General features: G+C 42.2%; 1 protein-coding gene across 1 annotated transcript in view; it reads right to left on the bottom strand.

Moving 5' to 3' along the window:
* Window positions 1-235: 235 nt before the first annotated feature.
* DDX24 (DEAD-box helicase 24) overlaps window positions 236-23,920 on the bottom strand; it is a 40,578-nt gene continuing 16,893 nt past the window's right edge. The window contains exons 4-9 of the mRNA XM_069086013.1: window positions 17,249-17,402; window positions 15,470-15,985; window positions 14,400-14,475; window positions 10,544-10,732; window positions 4,521-4,650; window positions 236-744 (exon numbers count right to left, since the gene is read on the bottom strand). Of these exons, the coding sequence (XP_068942114.1) occupies window positions 500-744; window positions 4,521-4,650; window positions 10,544-10,732; window positions 14,400-14,475; window positions 15,470-15,985; window positions 17,249-17,402 (1,310 nt within the window). The 3' untranslated portion in view covers window positions 236-499. The remainder of the gene's footprint in view (window positions 745-4,520; window positions 4,651-10,543; window positions 10,733-14,399; window positions 14,476-15,469; window positions 15,986-17,248; window positions 17,403-23,920) is intronic.

The following is a 23,920-nucleotide window of genomic DNA, read 5'->3' as shown; positions in this document are numbered from 1 at the left end:
GACCTACATTCAAAGCTTCGTTTTGCTGTTTACCACCTATGTGATTCTGGACACATCACTTAATTCTTCTGTGCCTTAGTTGGTCTGTAAAATGGGGGAGCAGGACGCTGAGGTCCACTGTTAGCCCTAAAATCATGAGTCTAAGTCACCACAGGATGATGAAGCCCACCCTAGCTGAATCTTTGCAATTACCCCAAATGTTTCCCCTTCCAACTAGAAATTCATGACAACCGTCTCCATTTAAAGTCATGGCTTTTAATTTAAAAAATAAAATTTCTCCACATATGTTAGGGATGTAGCCGCATCAGGATGAATGGGGTGAGTAAGAGCTGCTAACTCGTGCCAGTCTGACTGCATAACCTGCCATGGCATTGTTTTCCCTGTTGTGAGAGAAGAGCAGAGGGTGGGGGTGTGGTAGCTACCCACAGAAGCAGATGGGGAGGAGAACCACACAAAGCCGCCACACTGCTGTCACCAACGAGCTTTGGTTTGTCTGAAGTTAATTTGTGCTCATGACCGGCTGCTTCTTTTTTCTCTTCTTCTTCTGCTGAGATACAGTGCTCAGAGCAGATTCTGAAGTGTGGAGGGGCATCTCGGGCACTGTCAGCCTTCCAAACTGTGTTGGATACTTGGTCTTCATGAGGTTTTTAAATATAGGTTGGGAAAGCAGATGTTTCAACTGTTTTTTCATTCCCTTCATCATCCTTTGTTTCTGACTCTCTTCTTGTTCGTTATGCCTTCCTCCTTGGAAAATATTGAACAGGTTTATTTATTTATTAATGAGAATTTTTAGAAACCTTTCCTCCCACCCCATGCAATGATATTTTCCTAAACTCAGGCGCTCTTTTGGGTGGCAAAGTACAAAAGGACTTTGGAGAACCTTAGTATTATCCTTGTAGGCTTGATGGGAAAAACAAAGGTTTGCTGACTTGACTACCCAGCTAAAAACCCCTCCAGAGACAATGCTTTGGATGCAGCCCAACCACTGTGTGTTTCGATACATGGCTCAAATATGCTTAACTTACACTGCATCTAGAAAGGGAAGGAGGCAGACGGAATGATTCAGGGCAACTTCTTATGGCTGGTTTTTCCAAGGCACACAGACAATCAGAGGCAGCACTCACCTGTTTATTTCCTAAAAGCTTCCCACACAGTGGGGACCTTTCATGTCCAAACCATAACACATATTAAAAATGTGGACGAGTGGATTAGACCACATATGGCCCTTAAGGTCAATTCTGAATCTAAAATCTCATAGTTTAAGGTGCCTTCAAGCTCTAATATACTACATTCTAATACTTTAAGGTCCTTTCCGACTTTCCAATCTATGACTCTAAGGACAATGCCCAAGCAAAATCTTTCTAGGTTATATCAGATCCTTCTCTTTATGACACTTTCTATCTATAACACAGGCCCACAGGCAAGGTTCTGAGGTCAGTGTTGTATTACTAAACAGTATTGCTAAAAAAATAAAAAGTAGTTATTATTACTCAGCTTTCAGTGAAATGTCTCTTACTAAAAAGTTAGTAAATGTATGTTGTCTCTTCTGCGTGGCAAAGTCAACAGATCCCAATGAACAGACTGCCAAAAGGGGCCATGACACACACAAAAAGGTTAAGAACCTCTGGTCTACATGAAGCCTTTCCTGATCTCCAGGAAATTTTGCATTTAATTTGTATATGCTTATATATGTAAGTTGTCTCCCCAATAGAATGTAAGCTCCCTGAAGACAGAGACTATTTCATTCTTTCCATCCTCAGAACCTGAGGATATGGCAATGTGTGGCACATAATAGGCATTTAATAAATGCTTATTCATTGACTGGTGGCAGTAGAACTGGCAAGACTTGGAAACTAGCTAGACGGAGGAGAGGAGAAAGAAGGTAGGGCTAAAGATGACTGGAGTTTCAAACCTGGGCGACTTGAAGGATGGGGAGGCCCTCAACAAAAATAAGCAAGTCTGGGGAAGGGACAGGTGAGGGAAGAAGATGGACACAAGGTATTAATGTGCCAGGTAGAAAAGTTCTACAAGACCCCTTTGGCATCTGTTCACTTGTCATGCAGAATACATAATATGTATTTATTTACTAACTTTTCAGTAAGAGATATTTTACTGAAAGCTGAGTGATATGCCTTTTTTGTTTTAGTAGTACACAGGCCCCATTATAACACTGTCCTCAGTAACTTATTGTCCTTCAATAAATGGGACTGTGGTCTCAAGGGAGAAAGATTAGGCCCCTCTCCTGACCTTGCCTCTAAATTTCTGGACTTGGGGAGAGGCCCAAGCCAGCTAATTAACATTCTCCTCTTGGCTCTGCTCCAGACTTTTCTCCACCATTCCCCCTGCTCTGGCACCTTCCACACTTTCCCCCTATTCTATCCCCATTTTTCAGCTCCCATTTGTGTGTTATCTTCTCCAATTAGAATGTAAGTTTCCTGAGGGCAGGCCTATTTTTTTCTTGTTTGCAATGTGTATCCCCCATGCTTAGCACAGTGCCTAATACATAGTAAGTATTTAATAAATGTCTTCTTACTTAAATATATAGATTCTCAGGAGAAATCTACCTAGAAAAATCACTGAACCCACAGGAGTGAAGGGAGGAAACATCTCATTATAAAGGGAGCAGATCTCCAGGACAAGGGCTTCAGAAGATGCACATTCATGTGAAGGATAGAAGGATGGAAGAGACTTGGGCATGTCTGTGAGCAGCAGGGAAGGAGCCAGCAGACAAAGGACACATTTAAGATGAAAGGGTAAGTGAGGGATAAAAAGACAATCAAAGGGGCAAAGTTCAAAGGAGATAAAATGGGATGGAGCAAAAGTAAAGGGAAAAGGGCCACTTCAGAGACAGGAGCAAAGGAGAAGAAAGCAGGGACAAGGTGGAGGGGCTCTAAGGTACGGACACTGTGTCTCAATTTCCTTAGTAATGGAGGAGGCCAGGGCCTCTACGGAGAGGGTGAGGGAGGAGGTGATGTAAATGGCCAAGGGAGAGAAATCTCTCCTGTGTGTGAGAGTTCACAGAGAAGAGCCAAAGGCTTGCTGTGCTCGGGACACACAGTAAATGTGTACACACAGCTGTAAAACAGGAGGGACAAACTAATGTAGAATCATGAGGAGTTCAGATTTCCCGAGTGCTCTCCTCACAACACATTTGTGAGCTACAACAGAGGAAGCTGTTATCAAGGGAACAGCATTAAATGGACATCTTCTATGTGCCAGGCCCTGTGCTAATGTTTCACAAATAGCATCTCATTTGATCCTTTCAACTACCCTGGGAAGAAGTGCTATTATCACCATTTTACAGGTAAGAAAACTGAGGCAGTTACAGGTTAAATGACTTGCCCAGGACCACACACACAGCATGTTAAATGTCTGAGTAAGAATGTGAACTCAGATATTCCTGCCTTTATTTTTTTTATTATTTTATTTTTTTGCTTTTAGTTAATAAGTGTTAAGTGTCTGAGGCTGGATTTGAACTCAGGTTCTCCTGCTTCCAGGGCCAGTGCTCTATTCACTGCACCACCTAGCCACCCTCTGTTCCTGACTTCAAATCCTACACTCCATGTACTGAAGGGGGATAAGAAAAGCATTACATTATTGCTGTTGTTCAGTCATTTTTTAGTCATGCTCGACTCCTTGTGACTTAATTTGGGGTGCTGGTGGTTTTTATTTTTGGCAAAGATACTGGAGTGGTTTGCCATTTCCTTCTCCAGGTAATTTTACAGACGAAGAAATTGAGGAAAAAGGTTTAAATGACCTGCCCAGGGTCACACAGCTAGTAAGTGTCTGAGGCCACATTTGAACTCAGGAAGATGAGTCTTCCTGACTCCAGGACTGGCACTCTGTGCACTATGGCACCACCTAGCTGCCCCAACAGCATTAAACAGGAATCTCATATGCCAGGCACTTTGTTAAGCCTTTCACAAATATCATCTCATTTGCTCCTCAAAACAACTGTGAAAGGTAGGTACTGGTTGTGACTTTATTTCACAGTTGAAGAAGCTAAACCAAGCAACAGTTAAGTGGCTCTCCCAGGGTCACACTGCTAGTAAGTAGCATCTGGGGCTGGATTTCAATTCAAGTCTTTTTGACCCTAGGCCTGGTGTTCTAGGTACTACACCACCAAACCTGCCACTGAGCTCTAGTCTTGGCCCTGACATGGAGCTGCTGTGTCACCTTGGGTTCATCACTTCCCTGATTGGGGCCTCCCTCCTTGGTAAAATGAGAGTTGAATGAGATGACTTCTAAAGGTTGCCTCCTACTCTGACATTCCTTGTTCTCTGATAACATAAAACTGTTTTCCACGTGTGCGGGGCCTGAGCTGCTCTGGGCAATTAGTCTGACCTTTTCCATCTCTCTCCCCAGCAGTGATTTCTAAGGTTCCTTGCAGCTGTAACATTCTGTTCTTGTTCTACAAAGAAAGGCAGCCACCAAGTCCCTTTGTGTTTGCTCCCTCCTGGTGTGGGTGTACCCCACCGGGCAAAAGCCTGGCTGCCCACCCCTCAGGGCCCTCCACTTGCCTATGAATACATCATCGTCCAGATCTATTTCGAGAGCGTCAGCAGCTTGCTGGAACCAGGCGTTGTGCTGCTTTGCTCGGCTATTGTAGTATTCTTCCTTCTCGATCTGTCGTGCTAAATTTACTCGCTCCTGCAATAAAGCAGAGACAATTTTCACGCTGGCACAAAATGCCATGTTTATTATGTATGGCATCTTGCTGGCCTCGCAATTTCAAAAGCTTTCAGAAGCAGTGGTCAGCCAAGGGCATCTCAGAATGCATCAAAGGGCATTTTAAGTTTAGTAAAGCCAGAACAAAAGCATAGCCAAGAGGAGGAAGAGGCAGATACACACACACACACACACACACACACATCCACCAAACATTAAAGTTAGAAACACACACACATCCACCAAACATTAAAGTTAGAAAGGAATGACAATACAGAATATATGTACAGATTTATTTTGCATATGGTTATATGTTGTTTTCTCAATGTGGTGCAGTGCATAGAGTGCTGGGCCTTGGAATCAGAAAGATCTGAGTTAAAATCCAGCCTCAGACACTTACTAGCTGAGTGACCCTGGGCAAGTCACTTAATCTCTGCCTTGGTTTCCTCATTTGTAAAATGGGCATAATAATAGCACCTACCTCCCAGAGTTGTTGTGAGGATCAAATGAAATAATACCTGTAAAGCAGTTAGCATAGTCCTTGGAACATAGTAAGCATTATATAAATGTTAGCTAGTAGTAGTGGTGGTGGTGGTGGTGGTGGTGGTGGTGGTGGTGGTAGCTGTGGTAGTAATGGCAGGCAGCAGTAGTGACAGTGGTAGTAGTGGGAGTGGCAGTGGTAGTAGTGGCAGTGGTGGGTAGTGGCAGTGGCAGTGGTGGCCGTAGTGGGAGTGGTGGTAGAAGTACTAGTGGTGGTAGTGGTGGTGGTAGTAGTAGTAGTTGTAATAGTAGTAGTGATGGTGGCAGTAGAATATAAATTCTTTGAGAGCAGGGACATTTTTTTTCTTTGTATCCCTAGCTCCTGGATTAATAAATGTTTACTGATTAACTGACAGAGCATAAAATGCTAACACAAGAAGAGAACTATACTTAACAGATGGAAAGGACCTAGTCTAGACCCTGCATTTTAATGAGGAGGAGACCGAGGCCCAGAGACATGAACTGATTTGCCCAATGGCAAATATTAATAGCTCCAAAACTTGAACCCATCTCTCAAGTGCCAGTCCAAGATTTTCCCATTAATCTCTCCCCATCCCTAATACACAGTTTTACTACCTAAAGCTTTGAAAGAAAAGCATTAACTATAATCCATGAAGACTTTCTTATACCCAGTATAGAAACCAGAACTTCAATTCAACAAAGATGAAGTGCTCACTATGTGTAGGTCCTGTGTTAGGTGCTGGGGATGGAAAGGCAGAAAATAGTCCCTGTCTTCAGGAAGCTTACCTTTGATTGGGAGGGAGGGGAAGAACAACCATGTGCACAGATAAGCAAAAGTAAAACACACAAAAAGTAAATACAAGGAAATTTGGGGTAGGAAGGATATTCCCAGCAACTAGGGAGAGAAGGAGAGGGAGGAAGGGGGAACATTGTCTTAAGCACTGCATATGCTATTCAGAACCACTTCTAAATGCCTCCACATCTTGTAATTGTAAGCATGTGTCCCATCAGGCATTTTTATTCAATGCATGCCCAGAACACTTACAAATCTGGCTAAAAAGGTTTGTGAAAAATAATCCTCATGCAAGAATATTGCATTAATTTGCTTGGAGACCTACACAGTTTTTCTGGCACTTTACCCTGAGCAATTATGGTTCTGCAATGAGCAACAAACCCCCACAGCTGGGCATTCAAGAACTCTGACTCTCTGGCAATCAAATACCTATGGCTTAATCTGGAAATTTTCAACTCCCAACACTCAGCCCCCTTAGTTCTGAGTTCACCAGCATACAAGAAATAGGCACATAAATATCTTGGTTCTTCTACTTCCCACCATTCTGTTGACATGGCAGAGCCTGTCTCCCAGGGGGAGATGATACAGGTATTTGGGATGGATTTCAGTTATAAGTGAGGGCTCCAGAAGTTGGAATGCCTTATGGATTTTATCATGGAGAGTCATAACTGGAAAGTAAGTGGGAGCTTATGTAAACAGAGGGCAAACCAAGAAGGGAGATCATGAGGGTGCAATGGAAAGAGGGCTGAATTTGGAGTCTCTCAGAGGACCTGAGTTCAAATCCTAGCTCAAGAGTTTGCTAATTAGGGGCAGCTAGGTGACACAGTGAGTACAGCGCCGGCCCCAAAGTCAGGAGGACCCGAGTTTGGTTCTGGCCTGAGACACTTAACACCCACACAAAAAAACTAGCCGTGTAACCTTGGGCAAATTACTTAACCCCAACTGCCCTCCAAAAAAAAAAAAGAATTTGCTAATTAGTAACCTTGGGGAAATCACTTTACCTCCTGGACCTCATTTTTCTTATCTATAAAAATTAGAAGGCTGAACTAGATGACTTTCAAGATCCCTTCCAGTTCTAAAATCTAAGATTCCATGATTATATCCTTTACTAACAATGCTAGCAATGGAGGAGACCTCAGAGATCACTGAGTCAATCCTCCGCATTTTGCAGATGGGGAAACTGAGGCTCAGAAAGCTGATTTACCCCAAGAGCTCACAATAGTAGGGAGGTCAAGTACTTATTGTTTATAAGGCAATTTACATTACAGCCTGACTGGAACGGGAGGCCATGTGCTACAGAATTAAAGGGAATATATGACACACTGTGGGAAAGAGCAATGAGCCAGGATCTAGGAAGGAAAACAAGCATTTACAGAGCATCAGTAAACATGCCAGGAATTGTGCGAAGTACTTTACAAATATCTCATTTAATCCTCACAATAACGCTGGGAAGGAAGTGCTATTACAATCTCCATTTTACAGATTAGAAAACTGAGTCAGACAAGTCAAGTAAACTGCCCAGGGTCACAGGGCTGGGGCCACTTTTGAACTCAGGTCTTCCTGACTCTAGGGCTCAGCACTCTATCACTGCACCATACAGCTGCCTCTAAGACAACTGCATTTTCATTTCACGTTTGCTACTTAACAACTATATGACCAGACAAGTGATTTAACCTCTCTGGGCCTATTTGCAATAAATTGATCATGTCAGCAAACCAAGACCTTCCTTAGACTTTCCTGCTCTGTCTATACCACTGGGCTGTTGTAAGGCTCAAGTCACATGTGCAAGAAAGGGTTTATAAATCATAAAGTGGTGCAGAAATGTAAGCTTTTATTAGAAGGCGGCATCAAGTGGCAGCATCTTGTCCTAAGAATCAGAAGGCTTGAATTTCAGAGAAAACTGCTACTAACTGCTATGTGACTTTGGAGTAAATCCATGGCCTGACTGGGAATCTGTTTCCTCACCTATGAAATGAACTGGCTACAGAGTAATTAGGTTTAGATTACAGCTCTATTAATTACCCATGGAACCCCAGGAAAGTCCCTTCCTCTCTCTTGATCTTATTTGCATCATCTGTAAAGTGAAGGGCTTGGACCACAGATGGTCATGTAACTATCCTTCCAATTGTGACATTCTATGTTCTGAGTTCAATATAACTAACAGACTCTAGCTTTTAATACCCTATGAATCTGTTACTGGGATGAGTTCTGGACCTGTTATTTCATGGGCAGAGGGAACTACTCAGGGTAAGAAAACTTTTATAAATGCCTTTGCCCAAAGGGCTATAAAACTCTGCATACCCTTTGACCCAGCAATACCACTACGAGTCTATATCCCAAAGAGATCATAAAAAAGGGAAAAGGACCCACATGTACAAAAATATTTATAACAGCTCTTTTCATGGTGGCAAAGAACTAGAAACTGAGAAGATGCCCATCGTTTGAGAAATGCCTGAACAAGTTGTGGTACATGAATGTAATGGAATACTCTTGTTCCATAGGAAATGGTGAGCAAGCAGACTTCAGAAAAACCTGGAAAGACTTGCATGAACTGATGGTGAATGAAGTGAGCAAAACCAGGAGAACACTATACATAGTAACAGCAACATTGTGCAATAACCGACTTTGTTAGACTTAGCTCTTCTGAGCAATATAATGATCTAAGACAACTCCAAAAGACTCATGATTGAAAACTGTCCACATCCAGAGAAAGAACCATGGAATCTGAACACAGATTGAAGCATACTATTTTTTCTTTCTTTTGTTTTTTCTTTCTCATGGTTTTTCCCTTTTGTTCTGATTCTTCTTTCACAACATGACTAATGTGGAAATATGTTTAATATGATCATACATGTATAATCTATATCAGATTATGCCCTCTTGGGGAGCGAGAAGTAGAAGGAGGGTGGAAAATTTAGAACTCAAAATCTTACAAAAGTGAATACTGAAAACTAAAAACAAATTGATTAAAAAAAAAAAAGTCAGACTTGCTCCCCCACTTAGTCTTAGAGAGCTGCCTAGAGCCCTGAGACTTTATGTGCCCAAGGTCACACAGCCAATGTGTGTCAGAGGAGGCGGGACTTGAACCCAGGTCTTCCTGGCATCAAAACCATCCATGTTTCTCATTAACAAAAATCATGATAATAATGATAGAGAGCAGACTTTAATGTTTTGTTACTGATCAACAGCCAATAGGAACAAACCAGAACATAACAGAGGAGTTAACAACAGGATTATTCAAAATGAAACCATGAACTTGACATAACCTTAGCTGAGTGGCCTTGGGCAAGTCACTTCCACTCCTTGGGCCTCAGTTTCTTCACCTGCAAAATGAAGATAAGCTCTACTCTGTCCTCTCCCTCTCACAGGATTTTTTGATTATATAAAAGTCCTACACAATAGCAATAGCAGTAATATTGTATGTGAAAGTCCTGTAGTAGTAGTAGTAGTAGCAGTAATAATATTGAATATGAAAGTCTACTAGTAGTAGTAGTAAAAACAGTATTGTATATGAAAGTCATATGGTAGTAGTAGTCAAAATAATACTGTGAGTATATGGAATTCTATAGTACTAGTAGTTGTTAGGTTTTTCAGTGATGCCTGACTCTTTAAGACCTCATTTGCAAAGATACTAGAGTGGTTTGCCATTTCCTTCTCTAGCTCATTTTACAGGTAAAGAAACAGAGGCAAACAGAGTTAGGTGACTTGCCCAGCTTCACGCAGTGTCTGAGGCTAGAGCTGAACTCATAAAAAGGAGTCTTCCTGACTCCAGGCCCAGTAGTCTATCCACCTAGCTGCCCTATATTAGTAACAGTTGCTGTTGTAGTAGTGATATTGTGAGTATATGAAAGTCCTATAGTCACAGTAGTAGTAATAATATTATCTATTGTGCCAACTAGCTGCCCTGTATTAGGAGTCTTGAAGTAATAATAATATTGTGAGTATATGAAAATCTAGTAGTAGTCATAGTAGTAATATTGTAAGTATATGAAAGTCCTATAGTAGTTCTAAGTGGCTGAGTGGATAGAGTGTTGGGCTTGGAGTCAGGAAGACTCATCTTCATTAGTTCAAATCTAGCCTCAGACACTCTCTAAGTGACCCTGGGCAAGTCTGAACCTTATTTGAACTGAACCCTATTTGCCTCAGTTTCCTCATTTGTAAAATGAACAAAATAGCAGCAGTAGTAATATTGCGATTATATAGTAGTAGTAATACTGTGGAGATATGAAAGTCTCATATAGTAGGGGTAATAACAATAACAGCTAACATTTGTATAACACTTACTATGTGCCAGAAATTATTTCATTTGATTCTCACAGCAATCCTGAGAGGTAAAGGCTGTGGTTATACCCATTTTACAGATACACAAACTGACATGGGCTGTTATAATTAGTTAACATTAGAACATGTCATCCCACACCACAGGACGAACTGCTGTAGAATCCCCAATTTGTTGGTAAAAGCCTAGAATCTAAGGAAAAAGATGTTGTATTTTAAGCAGAGGAATATTTCCATTGGAGCAGGGATTTTGTTGGTTTGGCTTTTTAGGTATTTTAGTTTGGGGTCTTTTTTTTTTTTTACCTTGATTGCTTTCATGCACTTTATTTCAATGGGAAATAATGGGATCTCCTCATTCTTCTCAAGAGTCTTGTAAATCTTCTTGAAGTTGATCATGTCATCTGGTCCGATTAGCAGCAAACTGAGACCTTCCTTAGCCGCTCGGGCTGTTCGGCCGCTCCGGTGGACGTATATCTCTGAGGTTCGAGGGACCTTCAAGACAGATCAACATCAGGGACACTTAGGGATCAGAGGATGCTTCTATGAAGGCTAGAGCTGATCTTTGAAAGGATGGGGTACTCAGGCTCTCCCAGTGAAAAATACAGTTGTGGAATGAGTTAGCCTTTCCTAGAATCAGAGATCAGATGGCAAAAGAACAGCTTCTATCTGCATAACACATATGGCACAAGAGGCAGGTCAAGGGGAGAGAGTGTCAGCCTTGGTACAGGAGAGGCCTGGTTTCAAGTCTCACCTCTGATCCATACCCTGGCTCTGTGACCCTGAACAGGTCACTTACTTAACTTCTCAATAATCTAAGTCAATAAGTTGCAGAGAAGGTGCTGACCTGCACTGGTAGATGGAGTTTCCTCACCTGGGAAGTCCAGCCCCATCCCTATATTTGTATTGTTTTATGGTTTCTTCTATTAAAGTTCTCCTCTGATGCCTCACTGAGACTCAGAACTGACCTTGGGCTCCTGGAGAGCTATGTCAGTACCACTCAAGTTCTAACAGCTCTGTAACATGGTGGACAGGCTTTGGGTCAAGGCCCAGTGACAGACTATGTGTTCGCTGTCTGAATGTCAGCCTCTGATATCATCATCTGAATTATGGAGACAGGTAGCTAGGTGGCTAGATGGATACAGCACCAGCTCTGGAAGTCAGGAAAACCTGACTTCAAATCTGGCCTCAGCCTTTTACTTGCTGTGTGACCCTAGGCAAATCACTTAACTATTCTGCCTCATTTTCCTCATCTGTAAAATGAGCTGGAGAAGGAAATGGCAAACCACTCCTGTATCTTTGCCAAGAAAACCTCAAAAGGGTAGTGAAGAATTAGACACAACTGACCAATAACAATTACGGAGAGATCCGTGACCAAGCTGTCCACAGGGTAATGAATTTTTCAGTTACAACTCTGTAAGACTAAGGCATAAGCCCATAAGAGGAGGGGGGAATAGGTAGAAAGAGTCCCCACAATTACAAAACCCCAGATCCCTGCAGTCTCTGTAGGACTCAGAAAGCAAGTGACATACAGTATCTTTTCTGATCTTCACAACCCTCTGAGGTACATTAGATGGGGACCGTCAGTCCTGTCAACCCCAATTTATAGAGAAGGAAACAAAGACCCAGAGAATGAGGCAACTCGTCTGCGTGGGAGGGCTGGGACTCAAACTCATGTCTTCTGACACTCTTTTTGCACCACAGTCCACTGCTTCGAACCAAAATGGATGAATCTAAGTGTATGTGAGGTTCTATGAGGTTTCTAAAAATCTATTTAAGTTCTTATAGTTCTGGGGCTGACCTCACTTTCTACAGTGCCTGGAACTGCGGAGCCACAAAGGCACTAAAATATGTTTTTATGGTGAAGATGTCCTGCAGATATATTCCTCAATATTAGCTCAAAGTTCAAACAGAAGAAGAAAGAGGAGTAAACTAGGAAACATAAGCTCTGGTTACTTACTAACTCTGTGACCTTATACAAGTCAAAGGGCTGCAATTTCCTCTTAGAAATGGATAATAAAATTGCTGTAGAAATGACAAATAATCACCCTTTCTAGCTCATAGGATTACTGTAAATGTCAGATTAACAACAAATAAGTCAATTAACAATTTTTTTTTTTGCTTTTTGGAGGGCAATTGGGGTTAAGTGACTTGCCCAGGGTCACACGGCTAGTTTTTGTGTTAAGTGTCTGAAGCCGGATTTGAACTCAGGTCCTCCTGATGCCAGGGACGGTGCTCTATTCACTGCACCACCTAGCCACCCCAAAGATAATTATTTTTTTGTTTTGTTTTGGTTTTGCTTTTTGGAGGGGGGAAAGAAGGGCAATTGGGGTTAAGTGACTTGCCCAAGGTCACATGGCTAGTAAGTGTTAAGTGTCTGAGGCCGGATTAGAACCCAGGTCCTCCTGACGCCAGGGCTGGTGCCCTATTCACTGTGCCACCTAGTCACCCCCTCAATTAACAATTAAGAAATCAACAAGGTCAACTAAAGTCCTTCCATTCCTAACAGTTTGTGATTAGAGGGAGTGAACACAGTAATACATTCTTCTAGCTGAAAGGAACTTTAAGGATCACCTCTCATTCTCATCATTTTAAAGATGAAGACTACAGGAGGAAGAGACATGAATGGCAACCTCCTGCCTTGTGAAGGAAAATACAGCATTCCTGACAAGTCATCATTCAGCCTCTCTACTCAACACCTCCAAGGACAGGGGACTCACTAACAGAGGCAGCCCATTCCATTACCAGATAGCTCCAACTGTTCCCCTAGATCCCTGATCTCACTGGCAGGGGGAACGTCTTCACTGGCAGTAGTTAACAACAGGAGTAGGAATAATGGTAGTAGTGACAGTAGTAGTAGTGGTGGTGGTAGTAGCAGTGATAATAGAGGTGGTAGTAATAGTGGTAGTAGTAGTGGTAATGGTAGTAGTAGTGGTGGTGGTAATAGTAGTAGTAGATATAGTAGTAGTGGTAGTAATGGTAGTAGTAATAGTGATAGTGGTGTAGTAGTAGTAATGGTAGTAGTGACAGTAACAGTGGTAGTGGTAGTAGCAGTGATAGTAGTGGTAGTAGTAGTAGTAGTAGTGCTGGTGGTAATAGTAGTCATAATATAATAACAACCAGCATTTATATAGACCTTAAAGGTTTGCACAGTACTTTACAAATATCTCCTCTTACGCATACAACAACCCTACAAGGCAGATACTATTAATATCCTCATCTGAACATTCTGAAACAGACCGAGTCTAAGTTGAGCCACAAAGTTAGTAAGAGCTTCAGGTTAGATCTGAACTAGAAGGCACCTCCTAGATTTAGAGGGCCTGGGCTGAAGTCCTACCTATGCAGCTTATCATATCAACTTGGATGAGTCACAACACAGGGAGGTGTTGGATTACAAGGCCTCTGAGGTCCCTTCCAGCTCCATATCTATGATCTGCTGCTCTGTAACTTTCATATATGGATTCTAGTTTGGCCTTTCTGGAGTGAAAGAACACAAACCTAATTCCTCTTTCATGTAACAGTAGCCCTTCAATACATGAAGGCCATTCCCCCTTTCCTACCAGCCCTCCCCACCCCCAGCCCTGGTCTGCTCACCTTTCGGCCACACATCCTCCATCCTCAATTCCTTCAATTGTTACTTCCGCTGATCACATATTTCTGGCACACATGTCCTTCCTAAAACATGGTCCCCAGAACTGTGCATCCTCCTCCAGATGCTGTCTGGCCAGAGGAAAACACAGCAACAATCTCACCTCCCCCATCTGAACTCTATTACTGCCACTGATTATGGAGTTAGCTTTTTCGAATGCTATGTCACACTGAGACCATATTTAGTCTAGTCCCATCAAATAACCCTATGCTTTTCATAAGCAGCTGCTTTTTTTTTTTATATAGGGCTTTCCCCTACATGAGATGGGAAGCAATATAAAATGAATGAGTGATGAGGCATCTGAAATCAATGGTTTAGAGTAGAATGGAGCTTTCTAATCTTTGGGGGATATTCTCTCTCTAAATAAATGTTATCACTTACTGATAAAAGGAAGCAACTTGCAACTACTAAGCTGGGTCTGTACCATTTGATGATCTTTCTGAGATGTGTCTCTTATCCCACTGATGTAGGCTGGGAATCACCATTGCCACAAATGCCCCCACATATGCCCACCTGATAATGGATGACATGTTGAACATCTGGAATATCCAAACCCCGAGCAGCCACATCTGTTGACAGAAGAACGCCACTGTAGAGGAAAGGATGGTATTCAGTACCATTGAAAAGGAAAAGTCCTCATGATGAGAACCACTAGTCACTGGGTTACTCTGCAGAAAGAGAACTACTAAGGTGAGTTCAGGGGTCATTTGATATGAGGAAGCAGCAGCACACAGAGGGGAAAGGATACTGGTCTTAGTGTTATATGTCTCTCTACATATAAAAAATTCACTATACAACCTGGGGCAAATTACATAACCTTTTACCTCTCTGGATCTCATTTCCTCATCTTCAAAATGAAGAAGTTGAGGCAGATGGCACCTAAAAAGTCCTTCTAGCTTTAAGGTTCTTTCTAGCATTCATATTCGGGCCAATTCTAGTGTTAATATTCTACGCTCTTAAGTTTCAGGCCAGCCTTCACTTCACAAAGACCATACTGAGTCCAGTCACATGTAGGTCCCTCCTAGCCCTAACATTCCATCTTTTATTGTACGAATGGCAATAAACTATTTGCTATGGAAACGAGCCACCCTTTGATCTGACAATACACCCAGAATGACACAGCCCATTCTAAACCCTTTCTTTGGAACTGAGAGCTTAGAAGCTGACCTCCCTAGCCTGCTCCTGTCCTATCTCCTCCCTCATCCTGCCCACAATTTGAACTTTGCTATTACTGAGGAATCTGCAGGGCATCTTCACCATAACAAACACATTCTGGTGCCCATGTGGCTCAATGCGATTCCAGGGGCTGGAGAAATGAGGTCAGCCCCAGGACTACAAGAGCTCAATTAGACTGAAAAACACTCTCTCCTTTTGCTAGATGATGTTTCACAATGAGTCAATCATTGTGCAGCAAGGCTGCAGTGGCTGAAAGGCTTCCGAGGTGGGGAGGGGGAAGGGGCAGGAGGACAGATATTATCAAGGGACAACACCCCAGCCCACAGACAGAGAAGCTTCAGTTCCCTCCCTCAGGCTCTCTTGGCCTGTTTGTAAGGGGTTTAGTTCTAGCTCCACTGTCAGCTTACTTGTCTCGTTCAGCAAACCGCTCTAGGTTTTTTAATCTTTGCTTCTGGTGCATGTTTGCATGCAAAGGAAGTGGATCTCGGTCCAGAATGGAGAGGAGAGCTGTGAGTCGTTTGATGCAGTCAATGCTATTGGCAAAGACCATGGTTCTCCCTGGGTACTGAAGCAGAAAGTAGTAGAGACAGAAGTCCTTCTCTTCTTTGTCACAATGGACCTTGGTCTCCGTCAGGGTCTCCACTGTGGCCTCCTTCCTCGTTAAGTCTATCACCTTTGGTTTACCCCTCATCCCAATCTTCTGCATTAGCAACTCCAGCTTGCCCATCTTGTCTATTTTCTTGGCGTGTTTCTTTTGAAACACTCTGGCAGGTGCCTGGTGGACCAAAGTCAGTGTGGCAGAAAATACAAATGTCTGTCTTTGCGGATTATACTGGTTGTCATTCAGCATTTCCAGCAACTGGGAGAGTTCAACAAAGTGGCCTCTTTCAACCATTCTGTCTGCCTCATCAATCACAAGGCACCTGTCCAAGCAAAGCATGGCTGTTAGACAAGGCCACACACCCACGCTCCATTCCTCAGGCCCCCAAAGGCACAGAAGGCCAACAGCCCACACAGTCTCAAAAAACTATCTTCATGATGCTCTAGCCTCTGCTTGTCAGATGCACAAAATCACAGATTCAGGATTGCAGAGGTCACCTAAGCAACAATCCCCTCTGCCATGTCCTTCATGTTATAAAGGACAGACTACATTATAAAACATGGCATTTATATGACGGTGACCCAGCCTCTAACTTAAATCTGTAGTGAAGAACTCATTATCTCTTGTGGAAGCCTATCCCACTTTTTTGGCAACTCCAACTGTTAGGAAGTTTCTCCTTATGAGCAGCTACATGGAGCAGTGGATAGTGCTAGGCTTGGAGTCACAAAGACTCATCTCTCTGAGTTCAAATCCAGCCTCAGACATTTACTAGCTGTGTTTCCCTGGGCAAATTTCAGTTTCCTTATCTGTAAAATGGGGATAATAACAGTACCCACCTCCCAGAGTGCTTGTGAGGATCAAATGAGATATTTGTAAAGCCTTTAGCGCAGTACCTGACACACAGAAGGCCATTTAATAAATCCTTCCTTTCTTCTTCCCTTTGGGCCAAGCAAAACAATAATCTCTCTTCCATGGGACCATACTTAAGAGACCTGGTTAAGTACCACAGTCCCATTTCAATTTCTTTTCTCTAGGTTAAACATCCTCAGTTCCATCAACCAGTTTTCAAACTGCTATCTCCAGTCCCTTATCATCCTGGACATGGAGTCTCCTACTTAGAAATTAACATATTATACTCCAATTACAGTATGCCCTGGGTAGGGTACCAATGGGATGGATGCTCATCTCCTTCATCAGTGTGTCTACTGATGCAGCCCAAGATTATGTAAGCAGTTCTGGCTGTGTTACACTGCTAACTCACGCTGAATTTGCAGACCACTAGGACCCCCAGGTCTTTTTCAAATGAATCTAGTCACTCTCTCCCCTACACCATATTCCTAGAATTGATTCTTTGAACCAATTTCTTTTTTTAAACCTAAAACTCTGAGGCTAGCAGACATTGTACACACTGATAATGTCAGGGGAGCTCCAATGAAGCCTGCTGGGGACAAAAATGAGGCCTGCCATCCAGGCCATGTTACTAAATTGCTGGTAAAAAACCAGGGTAACCAGATAACCAGGTCACCTAATTAGGAACAGGCTGCACAGAGGGGAGGAAGGTAAGAGTTCACAAAGGCTTTTTTACCTGAGCTGTCTGAGGTTTGAGAGGTGGTGATGTTGTTCTTTAATTAACTCCCACAGACGCCCAGGTGTGGCAATCACAATTTCTGGCCGGCGAGTCAGCATCCTTTGCTGTTTCTGAGGAGCCATTCCACCAACCAAGAGAGCTGTTTTGATGCCTAGAACGTAAGATATAAGGATCTCAAGCATAATGGAGCTTCTTATTTCCTAGAATAGTCAGCAAGAGAAGGGCAGTGATGCATAGTGGGAAGAGTTGGCCTCCAAAGTCAGGAAAACCTAGGTTTGAGTCTTGCCTTTAACCCATACTAGCTGAGTAAACCCTGGGCTGTTACTCCCAGCATCCCAGGCAATTCTATAAGACGTTTAATTTGCTAAGAAGGTGCCGACCTGTATCGGTAGAGGGAATTTTGGGTTACTCATACCAAAGAAATCATAAATTCAATCCCTTTTCCTAATTACCCCTAGTAAGCTGGGCATCTACTGCCCATCAGAAGGTGCAGCCCTCCAAGGCCAAAAAGAGTACAACAAATACCTTGTAACCCAGCTTAAAAGGATTTTGACCAGGCTAAAGATTTTGAGAAAGTGTTAGTATCTTAAGGGTGATATGAAAAGGGAGACAGAGGAGTCTGGTGACTACTGAGACCATTTTCAAGTCAGGTAATCCAAGAGGGCTGCATGGAAAAGATGACATTAGGGCTAGGTAGAGAAGGATCAGTGAATTTCAACATGGGAGGGATCTGTCTTGGTGGTCATCTAAAGAACTCCCTCTACAACTCACCCTGCAAGTGGTTGGTCATCTAACCTTTGCTTCTAGACTTTCACTGATGGGGAACCTACTACCTCATAAGAAGGTCCATTCCACTTTTGGAGAGCTTTCATTTTTAGGAAGGTTTTCCTAATATCAAACATAACTGAGCCCTTATGCTGTTTTTTTTTTTTTTGGCAAGCTCTTTTCTCTGGAGCCAAAGGTAGCCATGTGGCAGAGTGGAGAGAGTGCCAAGCCTGTGGAGTTCAAATCCAGCCTCAGACACTTACTGTGTGCCTTGGGTAAGTCATGCAACCTGTCTGCCTCAGTTTCCCCCGTTGTAACATGGAAATAACAACAGCACCTACTTTGCAGGGTTGCTGTAAGGATCAAATGAAATAACTGTAAAAGTACTCAGCACTGAGACCACTAGGTGGCACAATGGATAGAGCACTGCTCTGGAGTCAAGAGGACCTGAGTTCAAATGAGGCCTCAGACACTTACTAGCTGTGTGACCCTGGGCAAGTCACTTAATCCCAATTGTATCCCCACTCCCCACCCCAAAAAGTCGGTGCCTTAGCACAGTGTCTGGCACACAGTACACATTATATATATATATATATGCTTCCTGTTCTCTCCCTAAAAACAAATCAAATTCCTTTCCCACATGATAGCCTTCCAAATATTTAAAAACAGTTATCCTGTCCCCTTGAGCCATCTCTTCACCAAACTAAATTGGCCCCTCAACCAATTTTCATATGATAGCGGCTTTAGGCATTCCACCTCTGTAACTGACCACAAGGCTGTAGAGAAGGTCTAACCAGAACAGATTAGCCCAAGATCACATTAATTTTTCTGGCAGCCAGATCACATGGCTGACTCTCACTGAGCTTAAGAATTCATGGAAAACAAATCATTTTACTCAGAAAAAATAATAACAAAATTCATTTGGAAGAGCAAAAGGTCAGGAACTTCAAAGAAACCAGAAAAAAAAAAAGATGTAGAGAAAGTAGCCTGAGCAGTATCAGACCTTAAGCTCTATTATAAGGGAGAACATTGCTGAAACACAAAAAGGATAATTTCGATTATTTTAAATTAAAATTCTCTTGTACAAATAAAACCTGTGCAGCCAAGAATAGAAGAAATGCAGAAAATTGGAAAAAAACATCCCTTTCACAGACAATCTCTCAGATAGGATGGGACTGGGTGTAATGGTTGGTTGTTGTCACATCGTTCTTAAAGAGGACCAAAGCGACATCAGTATACTTAAGTAAATTTCAGTATGTCCGAATGTGGCTGATCAGACCAGGGTGAGCTAGGAATGCTCTACCACAGGCCCGGCACAAATGGGAACATTTGGGGTGGAATCTACAAATTTGTGCATCCTGCATTTCCTCTGAGCTGTTTCAATTCTGCCTTGCTTGTACAGCACAGCACCTTCTTTGACATGGGCATGCCATGCTGAGCGGTCCTGTGTCAGTGTCTCCCATGCCACACAATCAATTCGAAAATTCTTGAGATACTGCTGTGGGGTAGGAAATGATAAGCCAGAAAAACATGGAAAGACTTGGACTTATGAAGAAAGATGCTATCTACCTTCAGAAAAACAGATGACAGGTAGAAATAAGCCTAATATGGTCTTAGATCTATGTGTATGAGTGTATATGGGTACATATGTATATATTTATAGATATCTACATGTGTATACATGTGTGTGTGTATGTATCTACACTTAATTGTGGCCTTCTTTAGGGTGGGGGGAAAGGGAGGGGAAAAAAATAAAAGTAAAAAGTGTACAGCAGAGAACAAAAAAAAAACCAAGGAAGCCAAGAAAAGTTGGGCACCTTTGAAAGCAATGAGTAGTATTTATTATATAGGTTTTCTTGAAAGGGAAATTGACTGTTTTATGCTGAATCCTCTCTTATGGTCTGCTGTGTACATGGTATTTTTTTTTTCTTTTCTCATTTTGTACTCAAGTTTAAAATTTTAAAATTTACCAAAAAAAATTCATGCAAATCCCCAGATAGTTTTCAAACAACTGTTCTCTAGCCACGTGTTCCCATTTCTAATTTGTCAGGTTGCTTTTTGAATCCTGGCTCTGTCATCAGGCTGCTGAGCATCCCAGCTCTGTCACCTGTATGTCTCATTAGGATGCTGTCTTTGCCTCTATCCAAGTCACTGCTAAAAATGGTAAACAGCACAGGCCCAGGCATGAATCCCTGGGGCCCTCCTCTGGAGAAGGCCTTCCAAGTGAAGAGAGAACCATTAGTGAATGTCATTTGAGTCTAGACATCCAGATGGTTCAGAACCCACCTCATTCACTATCTCTTATCTACCCACATTTCTTAATTGGGAAGGGTGGATATGGGGAAAGCTCTTGAATTTATCCAAATGGGAAGGAGGGAGGGCCATGAGCAAAAGCAGAGAGGCAGGTAAATATCCAACATGTTCAAGGATCAACCAGTAGTACAGCAGGAATACTGGGTGTCCTATAAAAGAGGAAAATGGTATTTATATCATTTTTCTAATATTTCTTGGAACCAGAAGGAACCTCAGAGGTCATCTACTGACATTTTACTTACAGATAAGAAAATGGATATCCAAAGAGACGTAACTTGGTCAAGGTCACACAGCAACTGAGTGGCCGAAGAGAGGTCAGCACAGAACACCCAAAACCCTTTCTAGAACTTCTTCCATAACATCATTCAATTTAGCATTTACCCAGTGCCTCATGAGTACAAAATACCATGATGAGTCCTGAGAAAGACAGAGAGCTGAGATTACACAATCTCCACTCTCATGGCATTCTGGGTCCCACGGGGGATCAGACACAAACACAGGTGATTTCTGTATACAATGTGACACAGTGAACACAATGGGAGAGGTATAAAACATAGGGAGAGGTAAGACCCAAGGGTTGGTACTGACCAAGGGGATTAAAGATGGCTTCCAGGAACTTAAGATGGTCAATCAATCAATAAATAAGCGTGTATTAAGTGCCTCCTATGGGTCAGGCACTAAAGATACAAATACAATGACTAACCCAATCCTTGCCAGCAGAGGCTGCATTCTAACATTCTAAGGTCTGGGTAAAAGATACAGATTTACAGGGAGTAAATGAAGCTATGGAAGCGAATGAAAGTGCTGAGAAAGTATAGCTAACATTTATTAATAACAGCCAACAATGAGATATCATTTTACACCTATCAGATTGGTTAAAATGATTGAAAGGGAAAGCAAAAAATGTTGGACGGGATTTGGAAAAATTAGGACACTAATTCCCTGCTGGTGCAATTGTGAAATGATCCAATCATTTTGGAGAACAATCTGGAATTATGCCCAAAGAGTCATTAAATTGCCTATACCCTTTGGCCAAGCAATACCACTACTAGGTCTATTTCCCAAGATGATAGGGAAAAAGGCAAAGAGCCTATATGTCTAAAATATTTAGAGCAGCTCTCTTTGTGGTGGCAAAGAACTGGAAATTGTGGGGATGCCCATTAACTGGGGACTGCTGAACAAGCTGTGGTATATGATCATGATGGAATTCTACTGTGCTATAAGAAATGATGAGCTCAGTGGTCTTAGGAAAGGATGGATAAACTTGCATGAAATAATGAAGAGCAAAATGAACAGAATCAAGATAACATTAGTAACAGCAATATCGTTTTAAGAAAAACTTTGAGCAGCTAAATCATTTTGACCATTTATAAATACTCAAATTAATAGAATATCCAAATTAATGACCTATGAAAGATATTATCTGCATCTAGAGAAAGAACTGATAAGGAGAAGTATATACAGAATGGTTTTGCATATACATACATATTTGTGTCTAATGGGGGGAAGGAGGGAAGCTACCTGATAACTTTTTATGTATTTAAAAGGAAAAGCAAGCTGTACATAATAGATCTGCAATCATCTTTTTTTCTATTCTACTATGCTACAGAAAATGCTTGTTTTATTTCTCAAGTTCAGAATAAAATAAAATAATAATAAAAATAATAGTAACATTAAAAGAACACTTTAGGGTTTGCGAGTACTTCATCTATATAGAGAAAGAAAAGTCAAGTACAGAAATCAGAGAATATCCACCTTAAGGGATACTGGAATATGGACAAGAGAGACAAAAAGGGCAAGGGAGAGGAAGAGAGAGACCAAGAGAGATGAGGGGAGAGAGAGGAAAAAGAGGAAGGGAAGGAGAGAGGAAAAAGAGAAAGGGCAGGAGAAAGGAAGAGAGAAAGGGGAGAGAAGGAAGAGAGAGTGAGAAGAAAGGGGGAGAGAAGGAGAGGAAAAGAAGGGAGGGAAAGAGGGGAAACAGGGAGAAAGAAGTGATGGGAAGAATTAGAAAGAAAGGGGGAGAGAAAAGAGGGAGTGAGAGAAGGAAAGAGAGGAAGGAAGGGACAGAGACGGGGAAAGTGAATCCTATTTAACCAATCTTATTTACCACCATTTCCCCAAAACAGAGCTCCACTGTAATCATTAGTGAAAGAGAAGGTTGGAGCCAGATCTGTGAAGAGCATGTTGAATACCAGGGTGAGCAGTTTGGATGCTACTGATGAGGCAGACAGACTATGTCCACTGTAAGCACTCATGCCAGCTGTCAAGTGCCTACACTGAACAAGAACCATGCAGCCTTGCGGGGACCAGAGCTGCCAGGATGCCTGGGAGCTGCTAAATGACCCAGGAGTTCCAGAGGGCAGGGCCCTTGACACTGCCAAGGGGCTTGATCCAATAAGAACCCTGAAAGTAGCCCAACAAAGCAACCTGAGGACAGTCCACATGGCAGATGTGTGGGATTCTAGGTAACAGAAAGGGGAAGGAGGACGGGACAGGACTGATCTTGGGAAAAACAAAACCAGTCCCTCTACACCCACACACTGCATAAGTCCAGAACAAGTGGCAGGAATCTAAGAACCACCAGTGATAAGAAAAAATAAAAACCCATAGGGAGATGAAGTGGTTGATATTTTTTTCATATCTTTCAAGAGACTCTGCCTTGAGAAGGAGATAGAATGGTGAGAAAGTTCCCCTTGGTTCATGGATCTAGAGCTAGTTTTCCTGACATGCAGGTCTGAACATGGGATTCCCATGGGACTCTCCCTATTCAATCGATTCCAATGGCTCCCTACTGTCTTTAGGATAAACTCCACTAATTCATTTTTAAAGCCCTGTACAAACTGGCCCCAAACAAGATCTGGCCTTGATGGACGTTCCCCCACTCTTAAACCCCCACTTCTCTCTGTTCCACACAAAACACACTCCATTTGTGCTCACCATTTCCATCCCTGGAACGCTCTCTCTCCATCCCTCTACCCCAGAGAGGTCCTTGCTTTTAAGATGCAGCTCAAATACTATCATCGACATGAAGCCTTTCTTCATCCCCTCACCTGCTAAAGTTCTCCCCCCCAAACTACCTTATATTTAACCACTTTTTATATATTTTTATTAACTTTATATTTATGGTAAATATATTTTTACATGTACTTGTTATCTCCTCATACATTAAAATGTAAGCTGACTATAAGGATTGTTTCATTTTTTTGTACTTGGATCCCCAGAGCCTAGGATGGTACTTGTAAATCCTTAATAAATAAAGAGTATCAGGCCTGGAATCATGAAGATCTGAATTCAAACCGAGCCTCACATATTTACTAGCTATGTAACTCTGGGCAAGCTACTGATCTTTGGTCAGTCTCAGTTTCCTGTATCTGTAAAATGTATCCTGCCTACAAGATCTGTAAAATGGGGATAATCATCTACTTCCCAGGGTTGTTGTGAGGATCAAATGAGGTAATAATTGTAAAACACTTAGCACAGTGTTAGTACCTAGCAAGTTAGTACATCGTAAGTGCTATATAAATGTTAACTAACTATCATCATCATGTAAGGGTTATGGGATTTAAAGATCTTCCATGCCCCGTTGGACTT

The sequence above is a fragment of the Petaurus breviceps genome, unplaced genomic scaffold, assembly GCF_028583685.1.
Source record: "Petaurus breviceps papuanus isolate PSGF00001 unplaced genomic scaffold, PetGlider_PUasm1.0 177, whole genome shotgun sequence".
Lineage (NCBI taxonomy): Eukaryota > Metazoa > Chordata > Mammalia > Diprotodontia > Petauridae > Petaurus > Petaurus breviceps.
The sequence above is the reverse complement of the archived record's forward strand: the minus strand, read 5'-3'. Positions and strand labels throughout refer to the sequence as shown.